At 45.6% G+C, this 27,286-nt stretch overlaps 1 protein-coding gene across 2 annotated transcripts in view; it reads left to right on the plus strand.

Annotated features, from left to right (window-relative positions):
• The window catches only part of LOC140403275 (zinc finger SWIM domain-containing protein 5-like), a 93,968-nt gene that overhangs the window by 43,769 nt on the left and 22,913 nt on the right, over window positions 1–27,286 (plus strand). Inside the window, exons 3-7 of one of the 2 annotated variants that reach the window (XM_072491063.1) lie at window positions 6,161–6,517; window positions 12,173–12,321; window positions 13,256–13,406; window positions 21,356–21,544; window positions 26,388–26,549. In XM_072491063.1, the coding sequence (XP_072347164.1) occupies window positions 6,161–6,517; window positions 12,173–12,321; window positions 13,256–13,406; window positions 21,356–21,544; window positions 26,388–26,549 (1,008 nt within the window). The remainder of the gene's footprint in view (window positions 1–6,160; window positions 6,518–12,172; window positions 12,322–13,255; window positions 13,407–21,355; window positions 21,545–26,387; window positions 26,550–27,286) is intronic. The other variant, XM_072491064.1, reaches the window with a different exon arrangement.

Below are 27,286 nucleotides of genomic sequence, written 5' to 3' on the forward strand. Positions count from 1 at the left end.
CTGATGCCCTTGCAAATAGGCAGCTTTTATATCTATAGATTTGCATTCCCATGCCTTTGTGGCTAATAGAGCCAAGAAGATCTTTAAAATAACCTTTCCTGCTGTAGGTGAATCTACCCTTAAATCCTGATCTAAGTTTTCTTCAAATCCCCTTGCCACAAGCCTGGCCTTGGCTTTATAAGTTCCATCCGGAAGAACCTTTTCCGTGCAAATCCATCTGTGAGATAGAGCTTTTTGTCCCCTAACCGGTACTTCCGTGTATACCCCAAATTCACTCCAACTATGCAATTCTTGCTGTTTAGCTTCTTTGATAACTTTTTCAACTAATTTATTTGAAGCACCAAAACCTCACGTGCATGTGGGTTCTACTCCTATTAGTATTCGTAGTCTTACTCGTGTTCCGAGATCTTGATAAACTACGTCCCCATTCCTGCCTGGTATCTCGTTCTGTACTGCTACTGCTTGATCTTTCCCTTCTGCTGTGGGATGTCCTTTCAATAGTTCTCGACCTTTTCCTGCGGACCTGTTCACTATCCGATGTGCTATCTGAACTGGCACTGCGTTTCTGTGCCCTCCATTTTTTGAACTTCGTTTTCCCAATTCATTGTCTTGACTCCTTCCCCTGAATGCTGTACATTCAACCAATGTTTATACTTTCCAATGGCCTTCCCTGCTCTACTAATACCAGTTGCATCCTTCCATTGACTAGACCCTTCAGGCAAGTCCGTCACTTGTACCAACTTTTGGCAGTTGCCCTTTCGGAAAAATGGCCTGTTCTAATTCATCAGAAGTATTGTGTTCCTCCACAGAAACCCTGTCTATATCAGTTAATTGGTCCTCATAGTTTTGTAACACGTGTGCACCAGATGATTCTGGTTCCTCGTCATGTCTGTCTGCTCTGTCTAAATTTGAAAATTTGTAATCTGTACCCATTATCCTTGATGAATGTACCCTAACAGTTTGATTACCATGTTGCAAAATAATTGTTTTGCCATCTATGATATTCCCTGGGCCTTGCCATTCATTAGAATTGTCTCTCTTATATTATACCATGCCTCCTTGCTGAAAAACGGCATCTGATGGCCGTACGTTATGTCTTAAAGCTCTGCAAATTCTTTCAGAGACTTTTTCCAAAAAAGCTTTTCTACTGCTATGTAATGCATTTAAATGTTCAGCAAAACCAGAGCTAATTGTAGTCCCCTCCCAAGCTGGAGGCTGGTCATCCAAAATGGACGGAATTTTAGGATTTCTACCAAACACTAATTGATAAGGACGATAGCCCCCAACCATCTGCAATGAATGCTTTGCATGTACTGCCCATGCTAAAGCTGAATTTAGCCTGCAATTTGGTCGATCTTCCGAAGCATGTCATCGATGACAGCATGATTTCTTTCACAGACACCATTACTAAATGGGCTTTCTGCAGCCATATTCCTAACTCTGACATTCATGTTTTCTCACACATCCCTAAACTCATCATTAGCAAATTCTTCCCCATTGTCTGTAAGGAATTTTGTCGGTGGACCCATTCCTGTCCCTATCCATTTTTCCACTATTTGATCCAGAATGACTCTCTTTTCTTTACTTCGTTAAATGAAAATCCCTTATTGTCACAAGTAGGCTTCAAATGAAGTTACCGTGAAAAGCCTCTAGTCGCCACATTCCGGTGCCTGTTCGGGGAGGCTGATACGGGAATTGAACAGTGTTGCTGGCCTGCCTTGGTCTGCTTTCAAAGCCAGCGATTTAGCCCTGTGCTAAACAGCCCCTTGTACAATCGTTGATTGACTAAATCTGGTTGCTAAATCTACAGAATTCAAAATAAATATATTATTTGCTTTATCCCAGATCTTAAGGTCCATGGCCACAATGTTGTTAAAATCCCTGGCCAAAGGTAGGGTTACTATCGGTCGTGCTGGTGTCCTTCTGTACTTCCTACAAACTTCACAGCGGTCACTAACCTGTTCTATCCGTTTAGTATAGTCATCATCCCTTATCCCTGCATCCTTTAATACATTTTTCAGCCTCCGAGAAGACGGATGTGCAAATTGCCTATGCAGTTTTAATATCAAAAGCTTTTTATCAGCTAAAGTCCCATTTTCAACTGCCATTAACACATCCTTAACCACTCTACTTGAAATATTATTTGTCAGTAATGGAATACAATAGTATCCCGACTGTGTAAATTGTAAGTCCACCGTCTTTCCAAAAACTGTTGCCTTATCCTGTTCCATATCCAGTTTCATGTGTGCTTTCTTCATCGACGGTCTGCTCAGAAGCAAAGGTATCTCACTTGATGCAACATCCGTCTAATGAAATGATTCACTCCGGCAATATTGCAAGGGATCACCACTCTTTTCAGCGACTTCAGAGTATTATCATCCCCAAACCTGAAATTGTGGAACTTTCAAATTCCTTAACCTTGTTACGATTTTCAGCATTCAAAGAGTCCAGGTAACATTTTAACCAGTCAATTCCACACACAGTAGATGGGCAGCCACTGTCCAATACAGCACAGTTGAAGGATTCTGCAACCAACACCCTCATTACCGGTGTAAAACTGCTTGTCAATAGGACAATGCCTTCTTTCTGGTCACTATCTTTTTCCTCTTCTGACTCTTCCGTGTCCTGTGTCGCTTCAAACACTCTATAACGAGTTGGACAGTTGAAAGCATAATGGTATTGAGAGTCACATCGAAAACATCGATTTATCATGCCCCATGCATTTCTGGGGTTCATCTTCCTATTGTAGGTTTTAACTGGGTTTCTGTCTTCATAATTTCCTTGTCTCGGCCTCCTATAGTCTTGAGCCCTGTTTGTAGCCATATGATTTCGCCATCATGTTAGTAGTGTATCTTCCATATTCTGCCTTATTGCAGGCTGACCTATTTGGGTCATCAGAGCCATCGGAATCGAATGTTTCCCCAGAAACTTTTGTAAAGCTTTTGTCATCTGTTCGAATAAGGTATCCTTATCAGTAAACTGAACTCCTGTCAAAACCAGGAGCCTTTCCATGTTGCTCACTCTAGCACAGTCAAGTAATTTAAAGGCCAACACAGACTGTGGAAATGCCAGGTTGTGTTTCTGCAGCCTTTTATATAGTCTGCCAGATTCCATTATATAGTCTTCCATGGAGATATCCTCCATTTTCCGTAACTTATCAAAATCCGACCATGCTTCATATGCACTTAACAAGTCATCTTTCTTATAAATCTTATCCATATAATGTAATATAGTCTCCAGACCTTCTTCTGAGTCTAACTTTTCCAATTCCAGCTCAGAAAGCACTTTGTTTCTGATTTTACTGCCATATGGTAGAGAAAGAGCCAATGCCATACCTTGTTTTCTCTTTCCCAAAGCAGTTACCTTAGTCCACATAACTACTGCACTTCTCCATTGGTCGTACGATTCCTTCTCAGAAAATAAGGGAGGATAGTCCTATCCAGCCATCTTTATCCTCGGTTCAGCCATATATCCCTTTTTTTTACTTTTCTCACTTAGTCCTTGGTTTGATCTGGAAAAGTTGTATCTTTCAACCCTTCACATTTACACAGCAACCATCCTCTGCTACCAATTGTTAGACTTTTTAGTTGCTGTGATATGAAGAGTCTAAAGTTCTGTTCCTTTTTCACAAACACATTTATTTCATTCCAACAGCCTTTGCACAAATCTCTCACTATTCATCACCTGACAGAGGCCACCTGAAGCCCCTTTGCATATCAGTATCAATTAATGGATACTTAACATAAATGAGACAACTAATTGCAATGTCTCTTAACCCATTACTTAACATTGTGAAAATGGCTTTTATTTCCCCCCCCCCCTTCATTTCCTTTCCTCAGTTATTGGTGTGAAAGTCATCTTGAGGGGCAGTGGTTCCATCGCGACGCCACCATTAATTCTTAAGGTCATTTAGCCTGAGCTGGATATGGCACTGCTTTCTGATGCCACCATGACTGTGATTGTTGAAATGTGCACCAACGTTTTACTCCATTTTTTTTTAACAGAGAGGTAAGTCTTTCTGAAAATAGCTGCAAGCTTAAGTGGCTTTGTTTTTGCTTAGGCTGTTTTGTCTTCTAAAACAGAGATTGTGATAATGTGCTTTTAATTTGATACGTCACGTTTTATGGACCTTGGAATCAATCCAGAGGCACTTCACTCGCATGCATGTGCCCGACTTGAGCTGGGAAGGAGTTGAGCCTTGCCTGTGGTTGTTTTTCGACTGTATATCTGGGAGTCAGCAGCAAAGCAGCCTCTTTTTTAACCATTTCTATTTTTAATCCAAGCTGAGTTTAGTTTACACTGCTGTTTAAAAAAGAAAAAAAAACGGTGCGTCCCGAGTGCCTCGTTTGCTTTGCAGTTTCCCAATGGCTGCCTTTAGCATTTGCTCCAGATTGCAGTGTGAAGCTGGTCGGGCCACGAGTCCTGTTGACTGACTGGTTGGGTGGCTTTGCTGCTAAGATATCGTAGTTTTCAAGTTTCATTTTTTTTGCCATGTGCAAAATATTTGTAACTGCTGGATTCGCAGGCAGCTGTATTGAAATCAGCCTAGGCATCCTTGTCCACATTTGTTTGGGTGGGGGGGAGGGAGGGAGGGAGGGGGGAGGAGAGCGCGAGAGGGAAGAGGATTTGAAGCTGCTGGAGTACTTTCCCAAATGTCTGTGATTAGCACTGTTGCTTCACAATGCCAGGGTCCCAGGTTCAATTCCGGGCTTGGGTCACTGTGCGGAGCCTGCACGTTCTCCCTGTGTCTGCGTGGGTTTCCTCCAGGTGCTCCGGTTTCCTCCCACAGGTCCTGAAAGACGTGCTTGTTAGATGAATTGGACATTCCGAATTCTCCCTCTGTGTACCCGAACAGGTGCCGGAATGTGGCGACAAGGGGCTTTTAACAGTAACCTTATTGCAGTGTTAATGTGAGCCTACTTGTGACAATAATAAAGATTATTATGTCCCTGACCCCCAACACCACCATTTGTTTCTTGAGTGAAATGATGAATCTTTCGGGTTTGAACTCGTCTGTTCTTCAGGGCATTCTGTGACTTTATTTCTTCTCATTCCAGGAGATCAAGGCTCCTCAAGTTTCCAATCCCAGTCTCCTAGCCCTTTAGCTTGCCGGTCGTGAACATCGGAACATAGGAATTAGGAGCAATTCAGCCCTTCGAGCCTGCTCTGCCATTCAATCAGATCCTGGCTGATCACTTCCTGGTCTCAAATCCACCTCCCCACCTGTTGCCCATATCTCTTTAACCCATTTTAATAATTAGAAATATATCTATCTCACTCTTGAAACCATTTAATGACGTTTATGTGTAAACACTTTTGTTTGTGCCCCAGTCTGTTGCAGGAATAAGAGTGCTTGGTTTAAGAATACATGCTCCAAGATGCTGGTCTCCCAATCACTTGAATTAAAATAGAATCATTATGAAAAGTGACAGGACTCTTCCCAAATTGTGGGCACTTTCTGTGCTGTGTTCCCGTGAGCTTGCTCCAAATCCTTTTCTCTCCAAACTAGGGAAGAAGGGAGACTTTTGTCTAGTTGGGCTGGGCTCGGGCCAAGCCTAAACCTCTCTTGGTGCTTGGCTCGCTGTTTAACCACAGGGGATCGGTGGGGGCGGGGGGGACGGACTACACACAATCTGGCCAAGTTCCTGCCCTTGTATCCTATTTTCATGTGTGCTTTGGAGTTGTTGGATTTCCTTAACTTCCCACCCCAACCCCTTCACAAAAGGGGTGTTGCAACAATTGTCTGAACTAAGGAGCTCAGTGGAGTTTAAACCAGGAACTTTCAGTTTTGTTCAGTCTACTGCTCTTGAATTCTACTTTTAGTTCTAGGAACTGGACTTGAGCTTTCCAGTGGGCGCAGATTAGTGTTAAAGTATTCTTTTTTCTTTAATATAAATTTAGAGTACCCAATTCATTTATTCCAATTAAGGGGCAATTTAGCATGGCCAATCCACTTTCATTTTCATTTTTTTCACTTAGCCTGCGCATCTTTGGATTGTGGGGGTGAAACCCATGCAAACACACGGAGAATGTGCAAACTCCACATGGACAGTTACCCAGAGCCGGGATCGAACCTGGGACCTCGGTGCCGTGAGGCTGCAGGGCTAACCCACATGTTAAAGTATTCTTGAATGTGTTTTTTTTGTTTTTGTTTGCACAGGATTTCATTTGAGTGGAACTGTGACTGAGCTTGCCAGCCAGGGCGAACCTGAGAAAACTTACAAAGTTGCCATCAGCTTTGACCGCTGCAAGATTACCTCGGTGACGTGCGGCTGTGGCAACAAGGACATCTTCTACTGCGGCCACGTGGTGGCCCTCTCCTTGTACCGGATTCGCAAAGCCCAGCAGGTGGAGCTGCGCCTCCCCATCTCCGAGACGCTGTCGCAAATGAACCGTGACCAGCTGCAGAAGTTTGTCCAGTACCTCATCACGGCCCATCACACAGAGGTGCTTCCAACCGCGCAGAAGCTGGCCGACGAAATTCTGTCCTCGTGTTCGGAAATTAATCAAGTGCACGGTAAGGAACAGGGCTGAGTTCGCAAACCCATGGGCAATCTGATTGCTTTCCGCTGAAGCTGTTTCAAGGCTTGTATTCTATGCTCGACCTTTCTAAAGCTAGCAGCTCGGAGCAGAGCTAAATTTCTCTTCTTTTTTTTAATCTTGCCCACTTGCTGCATTCCATTCCACAAAGTCATGATTGGATTAAGTGTCATTCAGTAGTTTCCTGTTTTTTTTTCTTGATCTCGGTTGTAGGCCAGGATAGTGCTCTCATCAAGATGGAAGATTATGGTTTTGGGGAGTGTGACAGTCATTTCCCAGGATTACATGAGAGATGCAGGCTGTTTGGTGTAGAGATGAACCCCATTCCACCTCTACGCTATCTTTCAATTGTATTTCTTCAGCGAGACTTTATTTAGGACGGCCATGTCTTGTGGAGCTGAATGTACCTGGAATGGCAGCTGGTTCGTTTGTGTGTGCGTTTAACAGTAAACTAATTGCGTAGCTGAGGGAGAAAGGACTAGAAAGGTATGTTGATGGAGTTCCATGCAGCAAGGTGGGAGGAGATTTGCATAACCAAAAATGGCTGGATGGCCTGTTTCTGTACTGTAATTACATCTTGTATTTGTACACCCAATCTAAAGAACAAAGAAAAGTTCACATGATGTGGAGATGCCGGCGTTGGACTGGGGTGAGCACAGTAAGAAGTCTTACACACCAGGTTAAAGTCCTACAGTTTTGTTTCGAATCACTAGCTTTTGGAGCACAGCTCCTTCCTCAGGTGAAAGAAAAGTACAGGACAGGAACAGGCCCTTCGGCCCTCCAAGCCTGCGCCAACCATGTTGCCCATCTGACCAATTTCTCAGAGGCATGATCAAAGGAGATATTAAGACCGTGGTCAAAGAGGTACAATTTAAGGAGCCTCCTAAAGGAGGCGAGGTGTTCAGGGGGAGAATTCCAGAGCTTGGCAGTTGAAGGTGTGACCAACAGAAATGGAGTGCAGAGTTCTCACAAGATCACAAGATTATCAGGTGGAGAAGGTTACGGGGGGGGGGGGGGGGGGGAGAAAGAGGAGGAGAAAGAGTTCAAGCTGTGGAGAATCAGGATGAGAATATTAAGGTTTGACTTATTGCTGGACTAGGAACCAGCGTGAGTTGGTGAACGGAGGGTTAATGGTGCTCCATGTGAGTTAGGATGCAGGCAACAAGGAGGGAGAGCATTGGAATAATTCAGCCGAGGGTTGCAGGGGCATATGTGGCTATTCAGCAGCCGATGGGCCGAATCAGGGTGGAGTTCATGTTGCCGAGGCAGTCAGGAGATCATCTCGCGCTCATGCCCAACACTTGAATTGTGTGGTTCCAACTGCAGATGGTTGACTGGGAGTAGTGGATTTGGCCATGACATTGGAGTTTGTGATAGACTGATGCCAATTGCTTTGATCCTCCCTGTGTTCGGTAGAGTGCTATATACGTGCTATTAATGAAATTGAACTTCAGAGTTGCAAAAAGGTCATTCAGGACTTCACGTGTTGAACTATTTTTGGAGAGTAGTGGTTGTAGGTAAATGTGCCCGCTGCTTTCGAGCACTAATGTTTGGCAGAGAGATGAATAACCACTTGTTTAGTTTGTGGTATTCGTTAAAGGAGGTATGTTGACCAGGACACTGAGAACCTCCCTGCTCCTTTTGGGTATTCTCATGGGAATTTTAGCACCCACCAAGTAAGTAATCAATTCAGTGTCTCGTGCTGAGAATCACACCTTGAACCCAGCATTCTGTCTTGCGTCTTGCTGCTTTTTTATTTGTATGGTGAGATTTTTCATTAATTCAACAAAATAGTCTGTTGCAGCGAAACGATTTCTGTTCCAACGGTTATTGTTCCACTTGCCAAAACACTTCCCAGTCATTCCCTGCTCTGAAAGTGGCCCAGTCATCGACTTGTGATGCTCGTCACACGCGGCAGTGAATCTAGCAAGACCTCGTAGCGGAGGGCAGGCGTTTAAAAATTCTCAGCAATAAAAATTTTTTGCGTTGTTGCACAGTAAATCGAGATCATGTGAGGCATTTTCTTGGCAAAGCTGCTTGTCCTAGAAATGATCAGAATATACTGCTCAAAATGGCTAAGTTGCCCTTGGGGTGGCCTCTGGACAACCTGTCTTGCTGATAAATTCCGAGCCGTAGCCAGCCGGAAGGACGGGCATTGTCAAGCCTGCTCAGTATATCTATCTAAAGTCAAGCTCAGTGCACCCTTCTGCCAAGGGGGCTTGATTTGCCCTGTACTTGTGGCATCTTATTTTTACCCATTCAAAGTGGGAATGGCTGTTGATTTCACTCCCTGTAATTGCGATTTAAGCGGTGCCTGACGAACCATAAAAAGACCGTTCATATTTTTGTTTATCCCATTCTGCTATTGCTGCTGAAAGTGCTAAAATGTTGCTCTGCATTAAACCTACAGAGCAGATGGTGAGTGCTGGGCCGGTTTTGTATCCGCTTTGGTGCGGGGAATACGAGGTCGGATCATTCCATGAAATGTTTCAGCAATGTTTCTTCTCCTTTTGCCATCTGTTTTGATGCTGTTTCAAACAGAACCATAGCAGGCAACTTGCTCGTTTAAAGTAATGCGATGTCTGACATGTATTCCACCCAAGCCGAGGAGTGTGTTTGCACTGCGTTGTAAATAACTCCTGCGCATCAACCTATCATTGATATCTCCCTCGAGTGACCGTTCCTCATTGTAGATCTGCACAAGTGAGTGTTAGTAGACATTGTTTGTTTGGCCAGAGAGATGGCCGTTATTAAAGCCTGATTAATGTCTGGCGTCCGCGTAAACACACTTCCCAGCAATAATTAGTGGATGGTGATTGGGAGCCAGAGCCAAAGTTATTCTTCCATGGGATGTCTGAGGCACCTTGAATTGCTGCAGTCCTTGTCTACGTCCACCCATTGCCTGTTAGGTTGGGAGTCTCAAGATTTTGACCCAATGACAATGAAGGAACAGTGATTTTTTTTGTTTGTTTTTGTTTCTGGGTCAGGATGCAGTGAGACTTGGGCAACCTCTGTGGGCCTGCTGTCTGAGATCTTCTAGACTACTAGAAGGATCAACTAACAGACTTGACAATTGGCCATCCTTTCAGCTGGTTTGAGGCACAGAATTCATCAGCAAGCCATGTTATTACCCCAAGGGCAATGTAGCCATTCTGAGATATTGATAGAGGTCACCGGTTTGGTGTAAGGATTTGGCTTTGATTTATTGTCACTTTTTATTGTTCTGCGTACACTCCAGACGGATCATTCCATACATGAAAAAAATATGTCGCATGCATAAATACACAATGTAAATACATAGACACGGACATTGAAGCATACAGTACTACTCAGTAGAGAAAATGTGTGGAGAGATCAGTTCAGTCCATAAGAGGGTCATTCAGGAGTTTGGTAACAGCAGGGAAGAGGCTGTTTTTGAATCTGTTAGTGCATGTCCTCAGACTTTTGTATCTCCTGCCCAATGGAGGAGGTCAGAAGAGAGAATAACCTGGGTGGGAGGTGTCTTTGGTTATGCTGCCTGCTTTCCCAAGGCAGCGGGAGGTGTAGACCGAGTCAATGGATGGGAGGTGGTTTCTGGTGATGGACTGGGCCGTGCTCACGACTCTTGTAGTTTCTCATGGTATTGGGCTGAGCAGTTGCCATACCAGGCTGTAATGCAGCCAGATGGGATGGACCTGTAAAAATTGGTAAGTCAATGTGCACATGCTGAATTTCCTTCGTTTCCTGAGGACGTACAGGCGCTGTTGTGCTTTCTTGGTCTTAAGACCATAAGACATAGGAGCGGAAGTAAGGCCATTCGGCCCATCGAGTCCACTCCGCCATTCAATCATGGCTGATTTCAACTCCATTTACCCGCTCTCTCTCTCTCCATAACCCTTAATTCCTCGAGAAATCAAGACTTTATCAACTTCTGTCTTAAAGACACTCAACGTCCCGACCTCCACCGCCCTCTGTGGCAATGAATTCCACAGACCCACCACACTCTGGCTGAAGAAATTTCTCCTCATCTCTGTTCTAAAGTGACTCCCTTTTATTCTAAGGCTGTGCCCCCGGGTCCTAGTCTCCCCTGCTAATGGAAACAACTTCCCTACGTCCACCCTATCTAAGCCATTCATTATGTTGTAAGTTTCTATTAGATCTCCCCTCAACCTCCTAAACTCCAATGAATATAATCCCAGGATCTTAGCATCGACGTGGGTGGACCAGGACAGATTGGTGATGTGCACAGCTAGGAATTTAAAGCTCTGCACCATCTCCACCTCGCACCATTGATGCGGACAGGGGTGTGTACGACACTTTGATTCCTGGAGTCAATGACCACCTCCTTAGTTTTCTGACACTGAGGGAGAGGGACAGATTGTTGTCATTGCACCACGCCACTAGGAGCTTTGCTGAGATGCTGCAGCGCATTGTGTAGATGGTGGGAGTCAATGTTTTAAGATGAGCAGATGAGCTGCTTTGTCCTGGATGGTGTCGGGCATCTTGAGTATCATTGGACCTGCACTCAACCAAGCAAGTGGCGAGAATTCCATCACACTCCTTGACAGTCTTTGGAGAGTCGGATGGAGTTATTCGGAATTCCCTTGCTCCTTGGAGCTACAGTATTTGCCTGGTAAGCGGTGACCCACATGTTGAAGAAATGGCAACGATCCCTATCTGTGCTTTTTTGCAGTTCCCCCCCCCAGCTTCCTGCCCCGATTTCGCTGCATCATTGCCATTGTTTATTCTAATAATTTATTGATGGAGGGTTGTGTGCATATGTAATGTTTAGGGTCCATGTTGGTTTTTAACCTGGTGTGAGAATGGGGATTTAAGTCCTTTTTCTTAAAGCATGGGTGTGTACTCTTTGGAAACGAACTGAACCCAGTCCTTGAGTTTAAAATGCTGTCAGAAGCTGCAAAGGATGTTCCAACTCATTGCTGAGTAAGATTCTAAGGAAACTAGACACAACACTGCAGGCATGAGGCAGAATGTTAATCATTGTTGAAGAATATTTAATAAACAAATAAGCTTTTAACTGTGTATGTAACCTTTAAAGCAAATTCTCAACACTCAATTTATTCAAAGTTTTTCCAAGTTCCCGTTGTGTTTCCTTTCATGCCCGGTATTTGCTGGCTTTGGATCTGAAGTCCATATTTAACCACTTTATTGCAGAGTTAGTGTTGAAAGAGCCTATTGACTTGCATTCCAACCTGCGGCTGAATATAGCATCTCCTGGGTAAGCGGCTCAAATAAAACAGTGCTCTGCTGCATTGTTGTTGCTGCCCCGGGCTGGGCTCTGACCTTTGCAAGCGTAGAGTCTATGGCTGTGGCAACCATCCCTGTTCAGGTCAGCTTTTGTACTGCTGCGCCACCTCAATTTGTACTGGCAAAAGGTGCGCTAGAATGCATTAAACTCTTCCCTTTCCAGTTGCCTGAATTTGCCAGTTCCTGCTCTTTGTTCCAGTGGGTGACCCAATGCCAGGTTTATAGCCAGTGTGGGCTGAAGGCTCGAGGTCAGCAGTTGGTGTGCCCCCACTTGTAAGCCTCTTCTGTCCTCGTGCACCATTGAGATTTCACCCTGCTCCAGCGTGTAATTGTTTCTGCAGAGGCCAAGTTGCACTTTTAAAATTCTTTCCACATTGCGTTACAGGTGCTCCTGACCCCACAGCAGGTGCAAGTATCGATGACGAGAACTGCTGGCATCTAGATGAAGAGCAGGTACAGGAACAGGTGAAAGTGCTGCTGTCGATCAGTGGATACTATGGAGCTAGCAAGCAACTCCACTCCATGTTTGCTAAGGTATACACCCACAGTCAGCTTCACATGCTACAATCCTATAATTGCAGAGGGTTGGGCTCTGTTGCCTCTGGAATACACAACTGTCCCTTGCTGCCGGTCTTCCCCAAGTGTTTCTGAAAATGATATCCTTGTAGGCATATATTTCTTGCTGGATTAACTCTTCCTCACACTTTCAACAGACGTTGTCTGGTCTGTGATAATCACCCCTTGTCTTTGCTGACCAATGTCTCCTTGTAAGGGCAGTTTTCCTGCTGACCAAGCTGACCATTTTTCAGTAATGGCAAAGGTTAGAGCTGAGGAGAGATCGAAAGGAACAATGTTGGAAGCGATGGATGTACCTTGTGTATATACCATGTTCTCTGGAACATAAATGGCCATGAGTACATTTGTCACTTGTAGTATGCTTGCCTCAGGATCACATTTTGATTGCATGCATTTGTTTGTTTGTTTTTTTTTAAAAAGCACAAGCGTTCTCTAGGTGGTGACTCATGCTCTGGTACAGTTTCACATACAGACTACCCTCTAGCAGCTTCAATGTGACCATTTTATATTACTGACAATAGACAGTGAATGACGGGCTGTCAGCCTGATCCCATCCTTGCTGATTATCCGCGTACACGCTCCATTAGGAATAGCTGGGAGCAGGACTCTGAAACTCTTCCTAGCCTTTGTTGCTAAGGCTAATTGTATTGCTCCTGCTCTTGATGAGATCAGCTAATTCAACCAATAGGAGATACAACCTGAGACCCTTCTCCAGCTCCACACTGGTGCCGAATGCATGTTTAATTCCCCCCCCCCCCCCGCGGTGGCGATCTATTATCTTAATACCAAACAGTTAATTGCCTCTGCTTATTATTGTGGCTTGTGGTGGAAGCTGTTGTAGCACAGCTATTACATTTACACGGTTTCTGCAATTTCTTTCCTCGCATGACAGGTGCGGGAGATGCTCAGGATGCGGGACTCCAATGGGGCTCGTATGTTGACTCTAATGACTGAGCAGTTCATGGAAGACCCACGGCTCTCGCTATGGAGACAACAGGGGACAGGAATGACTGATAAATGCCGGGAGCTGTGGGATGAGTTAGGTAACGACTGCCTGGTGTGCCTCGCATTAAACCTTTTTTGCTTCTAAACCTAAAGTTGGCCTCTATATAATCCTGGCTTCATTTATCTTCTGTTCTGGTTCATGTTTGCAGCTGCATTTTTTTTGTACTTGGGGGATATCCGTCGCTGAGAGTGAAATCTGTTTATTATTGGACTGACAGGAGCTGGAGTGGGATGTGTACATTATGTTCATTTAGCTTTTAACTTTGGGCATTCGTTAAGTAACGTTTTGTTTTTTATGTATATCCCCAATTTCTTTTGGCTTGGTCTGTACAGTATTTTGGCAGAACATGCACTAACCCACAAATGAAAACACACTGTTGGGAATCCACAAACTAGTCCAGCAACGTCTGTGGAGAGAGAGAACGGAATCATTTTCAAACATGGGGCAAGTGCATCGAGCTGCCTCCAATTGGAGGGAAGGGTTAAATAGGAAAAGATTCAGTGTGTCAGGATGCTGGTTTGAGCGCTGCAGGTTTTGTTTAAGAGGAAGGACAATTGCCGGGCAGCCAACCTGCTCCCAGGGGGTGGGTTGGCAGTTTCGACGTTAATAATGAGACCGCAAGCCTGGGATTTGGCCTGCCTTGTAGGTTGTTCTGCAGCCAGCCTGGTTTCCCTCGCCTCTGGACGAGGACAGCTTGGGGGAAGCGAAGTGAATGCCTGTCTGGGTGCTCCTCGTGGGTCCAGGTGGAGCGGCGATACTTGTTCACCCAAGCTCAGAGCTGGGCCTGTCACCAGGGATCTGACTTGCCCGGTCCTATGGCAAGGTATGCCTCACCCGCCTGGAAGCCAAACCAGTCAGCCAGGCTGACCGCCAGGTAAGAAGCCTCGGTCAGGGCCAAAGCGTGCACGACGTGGCACCCAGATGCATATTTGCATAAGAAGGAAAGAAAATCAGCAAATATAATGTACAAATCAGTGGAATTCAGCTGGTATCGTACATTAATATACAAATAAGCCACCTTTCACTGCCCTAAGTGCTTCCTGGCCAATGAACGCTACTGGGGTATACTCACTTGTGATGCAGGGGCAAAGAATTCCTGCTTCTCTAAAAATGCCACAGGCTTTTCAAGTGACCTGAAAAGATCACCTCCAATTAGTGGTATTATCCACAAAGAGGGCTCATCTTGCTAAACTGGTGACTAGACTTATGCTCTGGTCTCGCAGTGGGCTTTCGCCCTACAACTTCCTCATGAGGATCTCGTACACTTGTTTGGGATGATCCCAGGCATCTTGTGTTACGTTTCCACCCACCTTTATGATTAAAGGCAAGGTCTGGTTTATTGATACAGTGCCACTGTATGTACACAATGGGGGAATGTACACAATGAGAAAGCAAGCAATACCAAAAGAAAGGGCACCCTCGTTCCTGCTCCATACTGATCATAAGAAATGGGAGCAAGCATAGGCTGTTTAGCCCTCTCCATGTCCACCATTCGGCAGAATCATGGGCTGATCGTCACTCCACATCCTGCCCGTTCTTCATAAGCCTTGCTCTCTTTTTATATAAAAATAAATAAAAAATATGCCCTTTAATATGTTCAATGGCCTCGCCTCTGCTTCTCGCTAGGGAAGGGAATTCCAAAATCTAACCACGCTTTAAAGAAATTCCTCCTCACCCCGGTCTTAAAACGGAAGGCCCTCTTATTTTCTCTTAAATTTGTGTCCCCAAAATGGGAAACATTCTGAACGTTTCCTCTGTCAAGCCCCCTCCGAAGAATAAGATGCGACTTCACTGAAAAGAAAAATTTGAAGTTCCAATAAATTTAGACCCAACCCACTCAACCATTCCTCCTAAAACAAAATCTTCGGCCTGGGAATTAGCTTAGTGAACATTCTCTGAACCACTTCCAATGCAGATACATCTTAAATAAGGGGACTAGAACTGTACGCAGTACTCCAGGTACTGTCCACCAATGCCCTGTATATTTGTAACCAGACTTTCTACTTTTCTACTCCATTCCCCTTGTAATAAAGGCCAACATTCCATTTGCCTTCCTAATTGCTTGCCGTACCTGCATTATATTTTGCTTTGCGGTCCCTCATGTCAAAGTGGACAAACTTCAATATTCCCACATTTACACTCCATCTTCCAAATATTGGCCATTCACTAACCTATTAATATCTCTTTGACTTTGTATCTGCATCCACTTGTTTTCCTACCTATCTTTGCTGAGGATATATACGGTCTGTCCCTTTGTCAAACTCCTTGATATAGATCGTAACTGGTTCCGGTCCTAGCACTGAACCCTGAGGGACTCCAATGGTTAGTTTGCCAACCTGAAAGTGATTTTTATCCCGATTTTGTTTATTTGGGTAATCCTCTATCTATCCTAATATCTTGACACCTCATTGAATGCCCCTTTATCCACACCTCAAAACATTATTTCCCTTTCACAAAACCATATTGACTTTGCCTGATTGAATTATGATTCTCTCCATGTCCTCTAGCTTCCAGCTTTCTGTCTGTCTCCGTTCTTCCAACCCACTTGGACCTTTCCAGAATCAATGGAATTTTGGAAGATTACAACCAATGTCTCCAATATCTCTGCAGCCACTTCCTTTAAGACCCAAGGATGCAGGTTCGGGGGACCATGATGGATATAATGGGGTGTATAGTGTTACTGCTTTTCCCGTGTTGAAGAGATTGATATTGCAGGAAGTTTAGAATGTGTACCCAGAGAATGTGGAGCAATTAACTGAGGCAGAGTCTATAATGTCTTATTTTTATTTTTTAAAATTTAAAGTGCCCAATTTAGTGTGACCAATGCACCGACCCTGCATATCTTTGGGTTGTGGGGGTGAAACCCACACAGACACTGAGAGAATATGCAAACCGCATAGCCAAATGGCCCATTTCTGTTGCATTAGGTTTATTTTGTGTCCATGCGGAACTCTTTTTGCACTGCAACTTGCAACATGGTTTAGTTGCTGGCTACAAGCAGGTCTTGGAACAACTGAGTGAATGGCTCCCACGTTTTGTGGAAGCCGCCCTCCTCCTCTGACCCTTGGATGGTGAATTTAATTTTCCCCATTTTGGAGAAATTCCGATAGGTCGGACAGCCAGTCTGAAGCTTTGGGTGGTGCTGCTGATGATCAGCCGAGAGCAGGGTTTGGCGGGCGATCAGGGTGGCAAAGGCAAGGGCATCGGCCCTCCTCCCCATGGACAGATCTGGCTGTTCTGAGACCTTGAGGACTGCCACTCTAGGGCATGGTTCCACCCTCATCCCCACCACCTTGTCACTACGTCGAAGAAGGCAGTCGGAAACCCAGCAAGTCTGGGCAAGACCAGAACACCTGGGCATGGTTGGCCGGGCCTCCTTGGCACCGATAGCATTTGTCCTCCACCTCCGGGCAGAACCTGCTCATTCAGGTTCTGGTTAAGTGCCACTTTTAGCTGCATTCGGCTTAGCCTTGCGCATATGGAGGTAGAGTTGTCCCTGTGCAGTGCTTCGCTCCAGAGTCCCCACCCTATTTCAAACCTCAAGCCCTCCTCCCACTTCTCCTCATTTCGTCCAGTTGGGTATTAGTTCCCCTTAGCAGAAGCCCATACATGTCACCATAGAACATAGAGTGCAGAAGGAGGCCATTCGGTCCATCGAGTCTGCACTGACCCAGTTAAGCCCTCACTTCCACCCTAACCCAATAACCCTAACCTTTTTGGACACTAAGGGCAATTTATCATGGCCAATCCACCTAACGTACACATCTTGGGACTGTGGGAGGAAACCGGAGCACCCGGAGGAAACCCACGCAGACAGCGGGAGAACGTGCAGACTCCACACAGATAGTGACCCAGCAGGGAATCGAACCTGGGACCCTGGAGCTGTGAAGCCACAGTGCTAACCACTATGCTTCTATGCTACCATGCTGCCCATTGTTATCAGTTGAAAACCTCAGTCTCTTTAGTTTAGACAAAACTCAGGTCCTCGGGCATGATATTCCACAGTTCCCTTTCCCTCGGATGTATTGTCGGCCAACAGGTGCTCTAGCGATGATTGTCGTGGATGCCTCCTTGTTTCCCCTCATAGGAAGTTTTTGATCTGTAGGTACCCAAGTCCATTTCTGTTCCGTTCCGTTGTTCCCCCCCCCGGTCTCCACCTTTTGACTGTGGAGTCATTTGCTTTAGCAGTGTGCGATTCTCCGCTCCCAACAGAGCATCCTTGTCTTTTTTTTGATCAAGGCTGTTCAAGTGCCAATTTGTGCCAAATCATAGGTGTTCAATATGCTGCCCACCCACCTTTTGTTTACCAAGTCTAGAATTAAAGCTGCTTGATATTTTGTGTAGCAGCCAGCAGGGTCGTCATCTTCTCAGGTGAGATCGCTGTCGGAGTGAGTTGTAAATAAGTGTGCAGATGACCATTTTTGGGTGAATAATGTTCATGTTGCCAGCCTTGCTTCTATAACTGAGAGCTAATCTTTATAGATAGTTGGGTCTAGCCTGCAGAGACCCACTGTGTGCAGATAAGGCTTGCTCCTTCAACGCTTGGCTTACAAATCCTAAATTTAGTTTCCCAAGCCCAATTTAAATTTTTTTTAAAAAGATCAGCACAGAACAAAAGGAGCTGATCTGCAGTTTAACCACCGGTGTATGTCATGAAAGCTGCAAGGGGATCAGAACAGTCTCGCACACAGCACACACTTTAAAATTTTTTTACAGTACTCAATTAATTTTTCCCAATTAAGGGACAATTTAGCGTGGCCAATCCACCTAGCCTGCACATCTTTTGGGTTGTGGGGGCGAAACCCACGCAAACACTGGGAGAATGTGCAAACTCCACACAGACAGTGACCCAGAGCCAGGATCAAACCTGGGACCTCGGTGCTGTGAGGCAGCAGGGTTAACCCACTGCGCCACCGTGCTGCCCACCGCACACTTGGGGTACCCAAGTATGAAATGGGCTAGTCCCTTTCTAGTTTTGATCTGAATTGTCAAGTTCACGATCAGACAGTTTCACTATTGAGACCACTGCAACAGTCAGTAAAACAGGAAAAGTGTGTGGAAATCCAGGAGAAAATATTGTTCTGCTGGAGGTCCTTATTTGAAGTAGCAGTATATCTCGGCTGATTTGTTCTGTGCAATGTCGATTGCTGCGGCGGAGGCTTTAACACTAGAATTGTACAGATTAAGGTGTACACAACGGTGGCTGTCCTGATTTCGCCGGTGGTTTAATTAAAAAAAAAAAAAAAATCCCATCCTTAAAGTTACAAAGCTAATGTGTGGAATGGACAATCCCATTGCTTGCTCCAAAAAACAATTCAATATCTCCAAGAGAAACATACAAGATACAAACGGCATTTGCGCCTCATCTTGGATTTGGGTCTGACTTGATCTTGGCCAAATGCTCTGGCCGGCGAGCACCAGGAAAACCCCTTGGATGTTGGGTGAAACTCCAGAAACTAGAGCCTGTACTCCAATTGTTCTCTGTACTCCGGAGGTTAAGGCTGGGAAACGTTAGCTCAGGTCCCCACTCTTGATTGTCCAGTCATTCCCTGTTTCTAGGTGCACGTGTCAGTTGGGGAAAATTGATCCGGCTGAACCTCCATGCCTGTTGTAGTCAAATGGATCCCCACATACAGAAACGCCTGGCTCCTGCTTTCCGGCCCTGTGCTGACAGCACAGGAGATTGGGAAGCGAGACTGGATTTCCCTGCCTGTCTGTCGCTTCATTACTTTTAATTTCTCAGTTCTGGAACACAAACATTCTTGCTACCCGAAGTGTTGTTTTCAAGCTGCAGTCAGTTTGAATTCCTTTTAACCTGGGGCACTGCTTTGCATGCTAAGTGATCTCCTTATTTTTGCTCAAGTTGTACATCCACAGTCTGTCTCTACCTCTATTTTCAGTGGCCCCGTCAGAATAAAGTATTTTTTTTCCACGATGGTCGGTGCAGCTGACAAAGCTAATTAGTTCAGCTGACTCTCCTGTGATAACTTCATCTGTTTTCTGTGTGCTAATGTCGCACTTTTTTCGAATCATAGAATTTACATGCAGGAGGCCATTTGGCCCATTGAGTCTGCACCGGCTCTTGGAAAGAGCTCCCTACTTAATCCCACTCCTCCACCCAATCCCTGCACCCTGACCTAACCTTTGGGACACCAATGGGCAATTTAGCATGGCCAATCCACCTAGCCTGCACATCTTTGGATTGTGGGAGGAAACCGGAGCACCCGGAGGAAACCCACACAGACACGGGGAGAACGTGCAAATTCCACACAGTCACCCGGGCCCCTGGAGCTATGGGGCAGCAGTGCTAAGCACTATGCCGTCCCATTAGTACAATTCCATGTGCTATCCATGTACAAGCATGTTACAACTAACAATGCAATGCAGAGTTGTACTGGAAACGGTAAGACATCACTTGCAATTGTGCAGCACTCCTTCGGCTCTGAAGTAGAGGATCAGTCCAGTCTAGTTTATGTTCAGTTATGTCCACGGAATAGTTCCACACCACTTCGCTGTTTTACAGATGTCTTGTCTGGAAGGTGAAGAATGAGGCGGATGTGCAGTGGGCTTCATGTAACTGCATCTGCAGCTTAATTTAAATAGAGGTGCATTTTATGAAGTACATTCACATATAAAGGTTGTTCATAAGGCGGCGCAGTGGTCAGCACTGCTGCTTCACGGTGCCCAGAACCTGGGTTCGATCCCGGCCCTGGGTCATTGTCCGTGTGGAGTTTGCACATTTTCTCCGTGTCTGTGGGTCTCACCCCACCCCAAAAAACCCCAAAGATGTGCAGGGTAAATTGCCCCTTAATTGGGGGGGGGGGGGGGGAGAATCTTTTTTTTTTTTTTTTGTTGTCACAAGTAGGCTTGCATTAACACTGCAATGAAGTTACTGTGAAAAGCCCAAGATAGTTCTTCGTTGAGGCACATTCCGATGTAGAACTGAGATTCCTGGCTGTCCCCTCTCTGATACACTAAGTATGGTCACATCCAGGCACCTTGCACCAGGATCCTGACTGTAGCGGAGGCAATTTTGTTTGGCTTTAGGCTGAGTTGAGATTGAATGATGTAATAGTTGTTGGGGTTCAAGCCCTCCGCCGATGAAGGGGTTACTATATCAAAGGGATAGTTTGAGCAGGAATCTAAGAATTAGCCTGATAAATCCCTTCTGAAAACGAGAGGTTTTGGCATGTTGGGGGTTGGAAGGGGAAATCTGAGCAGTAAATATTTGAAAGGAAAATACAAAATGCTGGAGACACCTAACTGGTCAGATGGCGTCCTTGGCGGAGAGCGCGAGAAACCAAGTTCACATCAATTTTACAGTTGGAAGATGACAAATATGAAATTTAACTTTTGTATCTGTCTCAATTCCAATTGTTGGCGTAAATCAAAGTTCGCTTAAAATTAACACTTTCTGCTCGGGCAACGTTTATACAGTCAAACCACTTGTTTTCAAACCCGATTTGCTCAAGTTGTGCTGCAAAGGGAGGGCTGCTGACTCGGTTTTGTTCCTGTAACACAATTAAAAAATATTTGGCTGAAGTGTCCTCTAATTGCCATGGCTACGTGTCAGCGGAGAATCCTGAATGAGTGTCACTGACAAGTGATGCTAGGGAGAAAACTTGCGACGCAACGTGCTAGTCATGCAGCAAGTATTAGCCATGTTCCCAAAGACATTTGCACTGACTGGATGGCAGATTGAGCAGCTAAGATCAGTTTTTTTTTCTCTTACCCTTTCAAAATGCGTATCATGTGAAAGTGTATTTGTGGTTAGTGATTGCCAGCCCCGTTGCTGCTTTGAATTTCTTTTTGATGTCATAAACAGCTGAGGAAACCAGCCGGCTAAGTTTATAGGAAGCCACAGACTCCCCCGAGGCGTGCAGTGTGTACCCACCCTATTGTTTATACAGCAACACCAAAAGTGGCTCGGGTTTATTTTGGTCACGTTTTTTGATTTTAATCACCAGTTTCTCCCTCTTCCCTCAGGTGCTCTCTGGGTGTGTGTCGTACTGAACCCTCACTGTAAGCAGGAGGAGAAAGCTGGCTGGCTCGAACTGCTCGGGAAATGGAACAACATGGATGTCTGCCCACAAGAAGATGGTAACTATGGCAACCATGTCAACGAAACCCCTAGCATCACTGCTGGCATACAACACAACTCAAATCGAAACCCAGGTATTTAACGTGTTGCTGTTGGAACTTTCCAAAAACAACAAAAGTGCTGCAACAAATATCTGTCACAGTTTCCTACCCACCCGTGTGTAGATCATGTAACAATGTTAAGTGGAAAAACTATGCAAGTTCCCTTTACAGGATGTCGTGAAGTGTTGTGATGCTTTCCTGACTCCGTCATTTCATTTATGGCCATGTTAGTTTCACAGCTGCCAAATGTGTCTCGCTGGCTTCATTCTTGGGACCTATTTGACTGAGGACACTTGCCTCTGAAGTAATAAAGTGCACTTTTTACAAACCAGGGTTGGTAATTAGTAGCAAGAACCCTTTACCCGTCGCTCCTCCCTTCACCCCAAAGCCCGGCACACCTGAGCAGCATTTGCTGATAACCTGGATTAATTCTGCAATGGGCATCTTTATTTTCATACTGACTGGAGGTGATCCATAAGTTGCTGCAGTTCTTTTTTTGAAGGTGAGGTGAAAAGGCAGTGCCGTGGTCTGAATGGCTTCTTGGCCTGGCAGTGTCCTCGCCTGCTCTTTGTCCTCTGCGTTGTAAATTCATGAGATTTTAAATGAAGTAGTGACTGGGCTCCCACAGCATGCTCGAGGTGACTCCCAAGTTTCTTTGCAGAGAAACTCGTTGTCGTCTTTGCGGTCAACAGGCTTAGCCCCACCTGGAGTCGTCACCAACCCTGCCAAATTGGAGCTTCCATTATGTACCACTCCCCTATGCTGGGATGACATTATCAGCGAAGGTGGTTTATTCCCAGACATTTGGTTATCTGTAAAGCTAATGGAACATTGGGGCGCGTTTGTCACATGCAAAATTCTAAGTCTGAACATATGAAGAAATCAAGTGGTGTGGCTACCACAGTCTGACGTGCAGTTTTGGACTGACTAGCTATATCTGCATTGTAGAGAGATTGCAACAGTAATCCAGAACGATTCTAGACCTTGAACGGTTACATTCTGTTAAGTCTCAATTGGCAACTTACATTAGCTGTTGGAAAGACTTGGAAGATGTGTTACTGGGCATTAGATGAAAGGTACTCCACACCCATCAGCAAAGTGATGGAAGGTGTCATTGACAGCGCTGTTGAGCGGTACTTAACTCGGTAATAATCTGCTCGCTGATGCTCCGTTTGGGTTCTGCCCATGCCACTCTGCTTCTGATTTCATTACAGCCTTGCTTCAAGTATGGACAAAGGAGTTGCACTTGATGAGATGAGAGTAACTGCCCTTGACATTATGGCAGCATTTGACAGTTGTGGTATCAAGGAGCCTAGCAAAACTGGAGACAATGAGAATTGGAGGGGGGTTGGAGTCCTATCTAGCACAAAGGAAGGTGGTTGTGACTGTTGGAGGTCAATTATCTTCAGTCCCAGGACATCACTGCAGGAGGTCCGTGGAGTGCCTGATGCCAAACATCATCAGCTGCTTCATCAATTACCTTCCCTCCAGCAGGAGGTCAGAAATGGGGATGTTCATGGATGATTGCACCATTTGAGACTCCTCAATACAAGCAATCTGTGTCCACAGGCAGCAAACTTGGGCTGATGTGTATTGTAAAAGTTACTTGCCACTTTAAGTGCCAGGCAAGGACCATGTACAACAATAGAGAATCTAACCATTTCCCCATGACATTCAATGGCATTATCATCGCTGAATCCCCCACTATCATTGACCAGAAACAGAACTGAGCATGCAAATAAAAGCAAATTACTGTGGATGCTGGAATCTGAAACGAAAGAGAAAATGCTGGAAAATCTCAGCAGGTCTGGCAGCATCTGTATGGAGAGAAAAGAGCTAATGTTTCGAGTCCAGATGACCCTTTGTCAAAGCTGGACATACAAATACTGTGGCTACAAGAGCAAGTAGTAAGTCACCACCTGACCCCAAAGCCTGTCCACCAGGCACAAATCAGGAGTGTGATGGAATATTCTCCACTTGCTTGCCTGGATCCTTGCAGCTCCAAGCGCGACACCATCCAGGACAAAGCCGCCCGCTCAATTGGCATCCCAACAACAAACTTCCACTCCCCTCAACCTGACGGTAATCACCTATACCACCGCCTATGCCATCTGCAAGATGCACTGCAGCAATGCGCCTTCAACATCACCTTCCAAATCTGCAACCACTAGCACCTAGTGATGCATGGAAACACCAGCACTGGAGGTTGCCCTCTGCACCCCACACCATCCTGACTTGGAACTATATTGCTGTTCCTTCCCTGCCTCTGGGCCAAAGTCCTGGAACTCTCTCCCTAACAGCAGAGTTCCTGCATCACGGGGGCTGCAGCGGTTCAAGAAGGCGATTCACCACCACCACCTTGAGGGAAATTGGGGATGGGCAGTAAATGCTGGCTTTGCTAGCAATGCCCATGTGAGTGCATAAAGTATAAATGGGGTTTAAGCAAAAAAAAATGTACTTAACACTTGTATTGTAGTGCCAGTTCATAAGATTTTCAAATTGACTTCCTTATAGAATAGTACAGGGTTCAGACTTCGAGAGACGATGGAAAGGGTGCGCTGACCCTTTTCCACAGGGAACAGAATATGTTGAGGTGGGTTATTGATATTTGAGGCAGTGGGGAAGCTTGGAAGTAAGGAGGACAAATGGGTTTGTTGTGGGCGTTGAGTGGTGTAAAAATAGTCCATAATGGCCCTTCCTCACTCCGTACATTCTGAAAAGAGTTTTGAGCAGAATATTCGGTGTGTTCAGAATCGGAGGTCAGGTGATTATTTTTGGAAGCTTGACCTGGGGCTGGAGAGATGGTCACCGCACATCGGGGGGAGGCTAAGTTCAGTCAGTGGTGGTCTTGGTGTTTGAACATGACCTGCAGTTTATAAATGTTTGAACTTGCTGCTACTTGCATTTATTCATTCATGGGTATAGTTTTTGGACTTCGAAGTAACTTGTTGCAATGGCAGTAGATGGCTGAGATTGCTAATGCAGTAAAAATGCAGTTAGTTCTGCTCTGTCGAAACTCACTTGATTGATACTGTGGAACTACTTATGGTAAAGGTGGCTTTGTGAGTTGACGGTGATGTTGCTGTTCAGATTTGCAACCCTCCCAATCTCGATTACGAGACAGGGTTGGAACGCTGGAAGTACAAATGTGTCACGGGCAGGTCTGTACAGGCCACCTCCCCGAGGCCTGCATGTGGAAACGCATGGAGAGCTCTGCCCGCAGGAGACCGGAAGTTTACGACCCACTGGCTGCCGTGTCCCACGGCTGCGGTCAGCCTCCTGTGATGGGAAAGGGAGAGCGCATTCTGGATAGTGGAGGACTGATATTGCGCTGGAGCAATTAAGGTCAGGATAAGCTATAGTTGCATTTTGTGTACATGTATGTGAATCACACCAGGTTGACGCCTTCCATATTTTGCATGATAAGTTTGTAATCTTACTCATTATCCATTTAGAAGCAATGGGTTCTTAGTTGGAGGGGCAGGAATTGATGTTGAACAGACATGGCAACTGTTTAGAACAGTTTGTAAATTAGCCCCTGTTCAGTGAATGGGGGTGGCTTAGCCCTCCCCCTCGTAAAGCAGCAATGGACCAGATTTATTTTCCTGAATCATTCTTCCTTTTACTTGGCGATGCAGCCCCATGTGTGTTTTCATAGATTATCATAGAATTTACAGCGCAGAAGGAGGCCATTCGGCCCATCGAGACTGCACCGGCTCTTGGAAAGAGCACCCTACCGAAGGTCAACACCTCCACCCTATCCCCATAACCCAGTAACCCCACCCAACACTAAGGGCAATTTTGGACAATAAGGGCAATTTATCACGGCTAATCCACCTCACCTGCACATCTTTGGACCGTGGGAGGAAACCGGAGCACCCGGAGGAAACCCACGCACACACTGGGAGGACGTGCAAACTCCGCACAGACAGTGACCCAAGCCGGAATCAAACCTGGGACCCTGGAGCTGTGAAGCAAATGTGCTATCCACAATGCTACCGTGTTGCAGCCTTTGGGGTTAGTCATTGTGTTTCCCACACCCCTTGTACTTCACCCAAGTGTCTCAACAGCCCATGTGAACATGGGCTGGAAGCACAAGGTTACTTCAATGCTAACCAAACATATGTCATACTGGGCTAGATCAGTAGGGCTATAGAAGCAAGGAGGCTACATTCGATCGGGTAAAATAATGGTTTGGCCTCACCTGGAGTATTACACCCAGTTCCGGGAGCCCCATACGAGGCATTAGAGAGTGCAGAAAAAATTCACAAGAATGGTTCTAGTGACGAGGAACTCGGTTGTGTGGCTCGATTGGAAATGGTGAGGTGTTTTTTCTTCGAAGTGAAGATTGAGAGGAGATTTGACAGAGCCTTTCAAAAATAGTGAGGGGTCTGGACAGAGTAGACGGGGAGAAACCGTTTCCATTGGTGGAAAGCCCAAGAGCCAGGGGGCAAACCGAAGTGATGACGGAACGAGGAAATAATTATTATTGTTTTGTGCAGCCAAGGTGTTCGGCTCTGGAATGCACTGCCTGAGTGTGTGGAGGAGGCGGGGTCAATTAAGGCGTTCCAAATGGAACTGGATCGTTAACTGAAGAGAGTAAATTTACGGGGGAGGAGGCAGGGAGTGGAACTCGATGAATTGCTCCCTCAGAGGGTCAACACGGATATGACAGACCGAATTTCCATCTGAACCACTCTGTGACTCCGATAACCTCCCAGTGCTTGAATTATATAAACTAGACAAAATTTGGAAAGGCTGACCTTCAATCTTATTGTGTTGTCTACGGAGTTAACTGTGTGCGTGTATCACTGTGTGTTTGAGTGGTTGAAAGAAATTGCAGAACTAGTGACACAAAACTATTTTAAAACCCCAGCAGGATCCCGGAGAACTGTATTTGTCCGTGCAATAGAAGCCTGTGGCCTGGACTGGACAGACTGTCACCTTCGAAAAATAATCAGTAGTGACAACTACACAAACCAGTGGAGAGATGGAGACCGATCACTGTTTGACTCGCAGGGGCGACCTCTTTGGCTGGGTAGGTAGAAAAACATTGCAGTATAAAAGCGTAACCTTTCCTCCTTCCATCTTCATTTGACTGTCAAATACTGCTTTGGACTTCAGTGTGCCAAAAGGAAAAGCAACAACAACTGTTGCTTGTGTTTATGTGGCATCTTCAAGATAATGTGGCCTGAGGCACTTCACAGGAATCCAGTGAAGCAAAATCTGAAGCGCCCAGCCGCATGGAGATATTGGGGCAGTTGTCCGAAAGCTTGCTCAGAGGCAGGTTTCAGGCAGTGACGCGCTCGGCACTTGGGGGCACGGCTGCCAGTGGTGGAGTGATTTTTAAAATCGGGACTGTGTAACCGACTAGGATTTGGAGGCACCTAGGAAAGTTTGCCAGGGTGTAGGAGGAGGTTACAGAGATGGGGTTGAAATCAGTTTAAAATTTGAGGAATTTTGGGGGGTAGGGGTGCGGTACAAACTGTTGTAGGTCAGCAGGACAGGAGGAATGGGTGATGGGGATTTGGTGGGTGTTAGGACATGGGCAGCAGAGTTTTGGATGACCTCCGATGTGAGAAATTGGAGAGTGCAGAAGTAACAAAGAAAACACTCAACAAATTATTTTAACAAGGTCAAACAACTAGTGTTTATTTGACCCTACTAGAAAGTGTCAGTAATTTAAACTTGTTGGCTTTCCTCCTCTTCCATCCAACCCCCCCCCCCCCCCCCAACATTATCTCCTCTTCTCTTCCCCGCCACACTATCTCGCTT

Source organism: Scyliorhinus torazame, chromosome 27 (assembly GCF_047496885.1).
Source record: "Scyliorhinus torazame isolate Kashiwa2021f chromosome 27, sScyTor2.1, whole genome shotgun sequence".
NCBI classification, from domain to species: domain Eukaryota; kingdom Metazoa; phylum Chordata; class Chondrichthyes; order Carcharhiniformes; family Scyliorhinidae; genus Scyliorhinus; species Scyliorhinus torazame.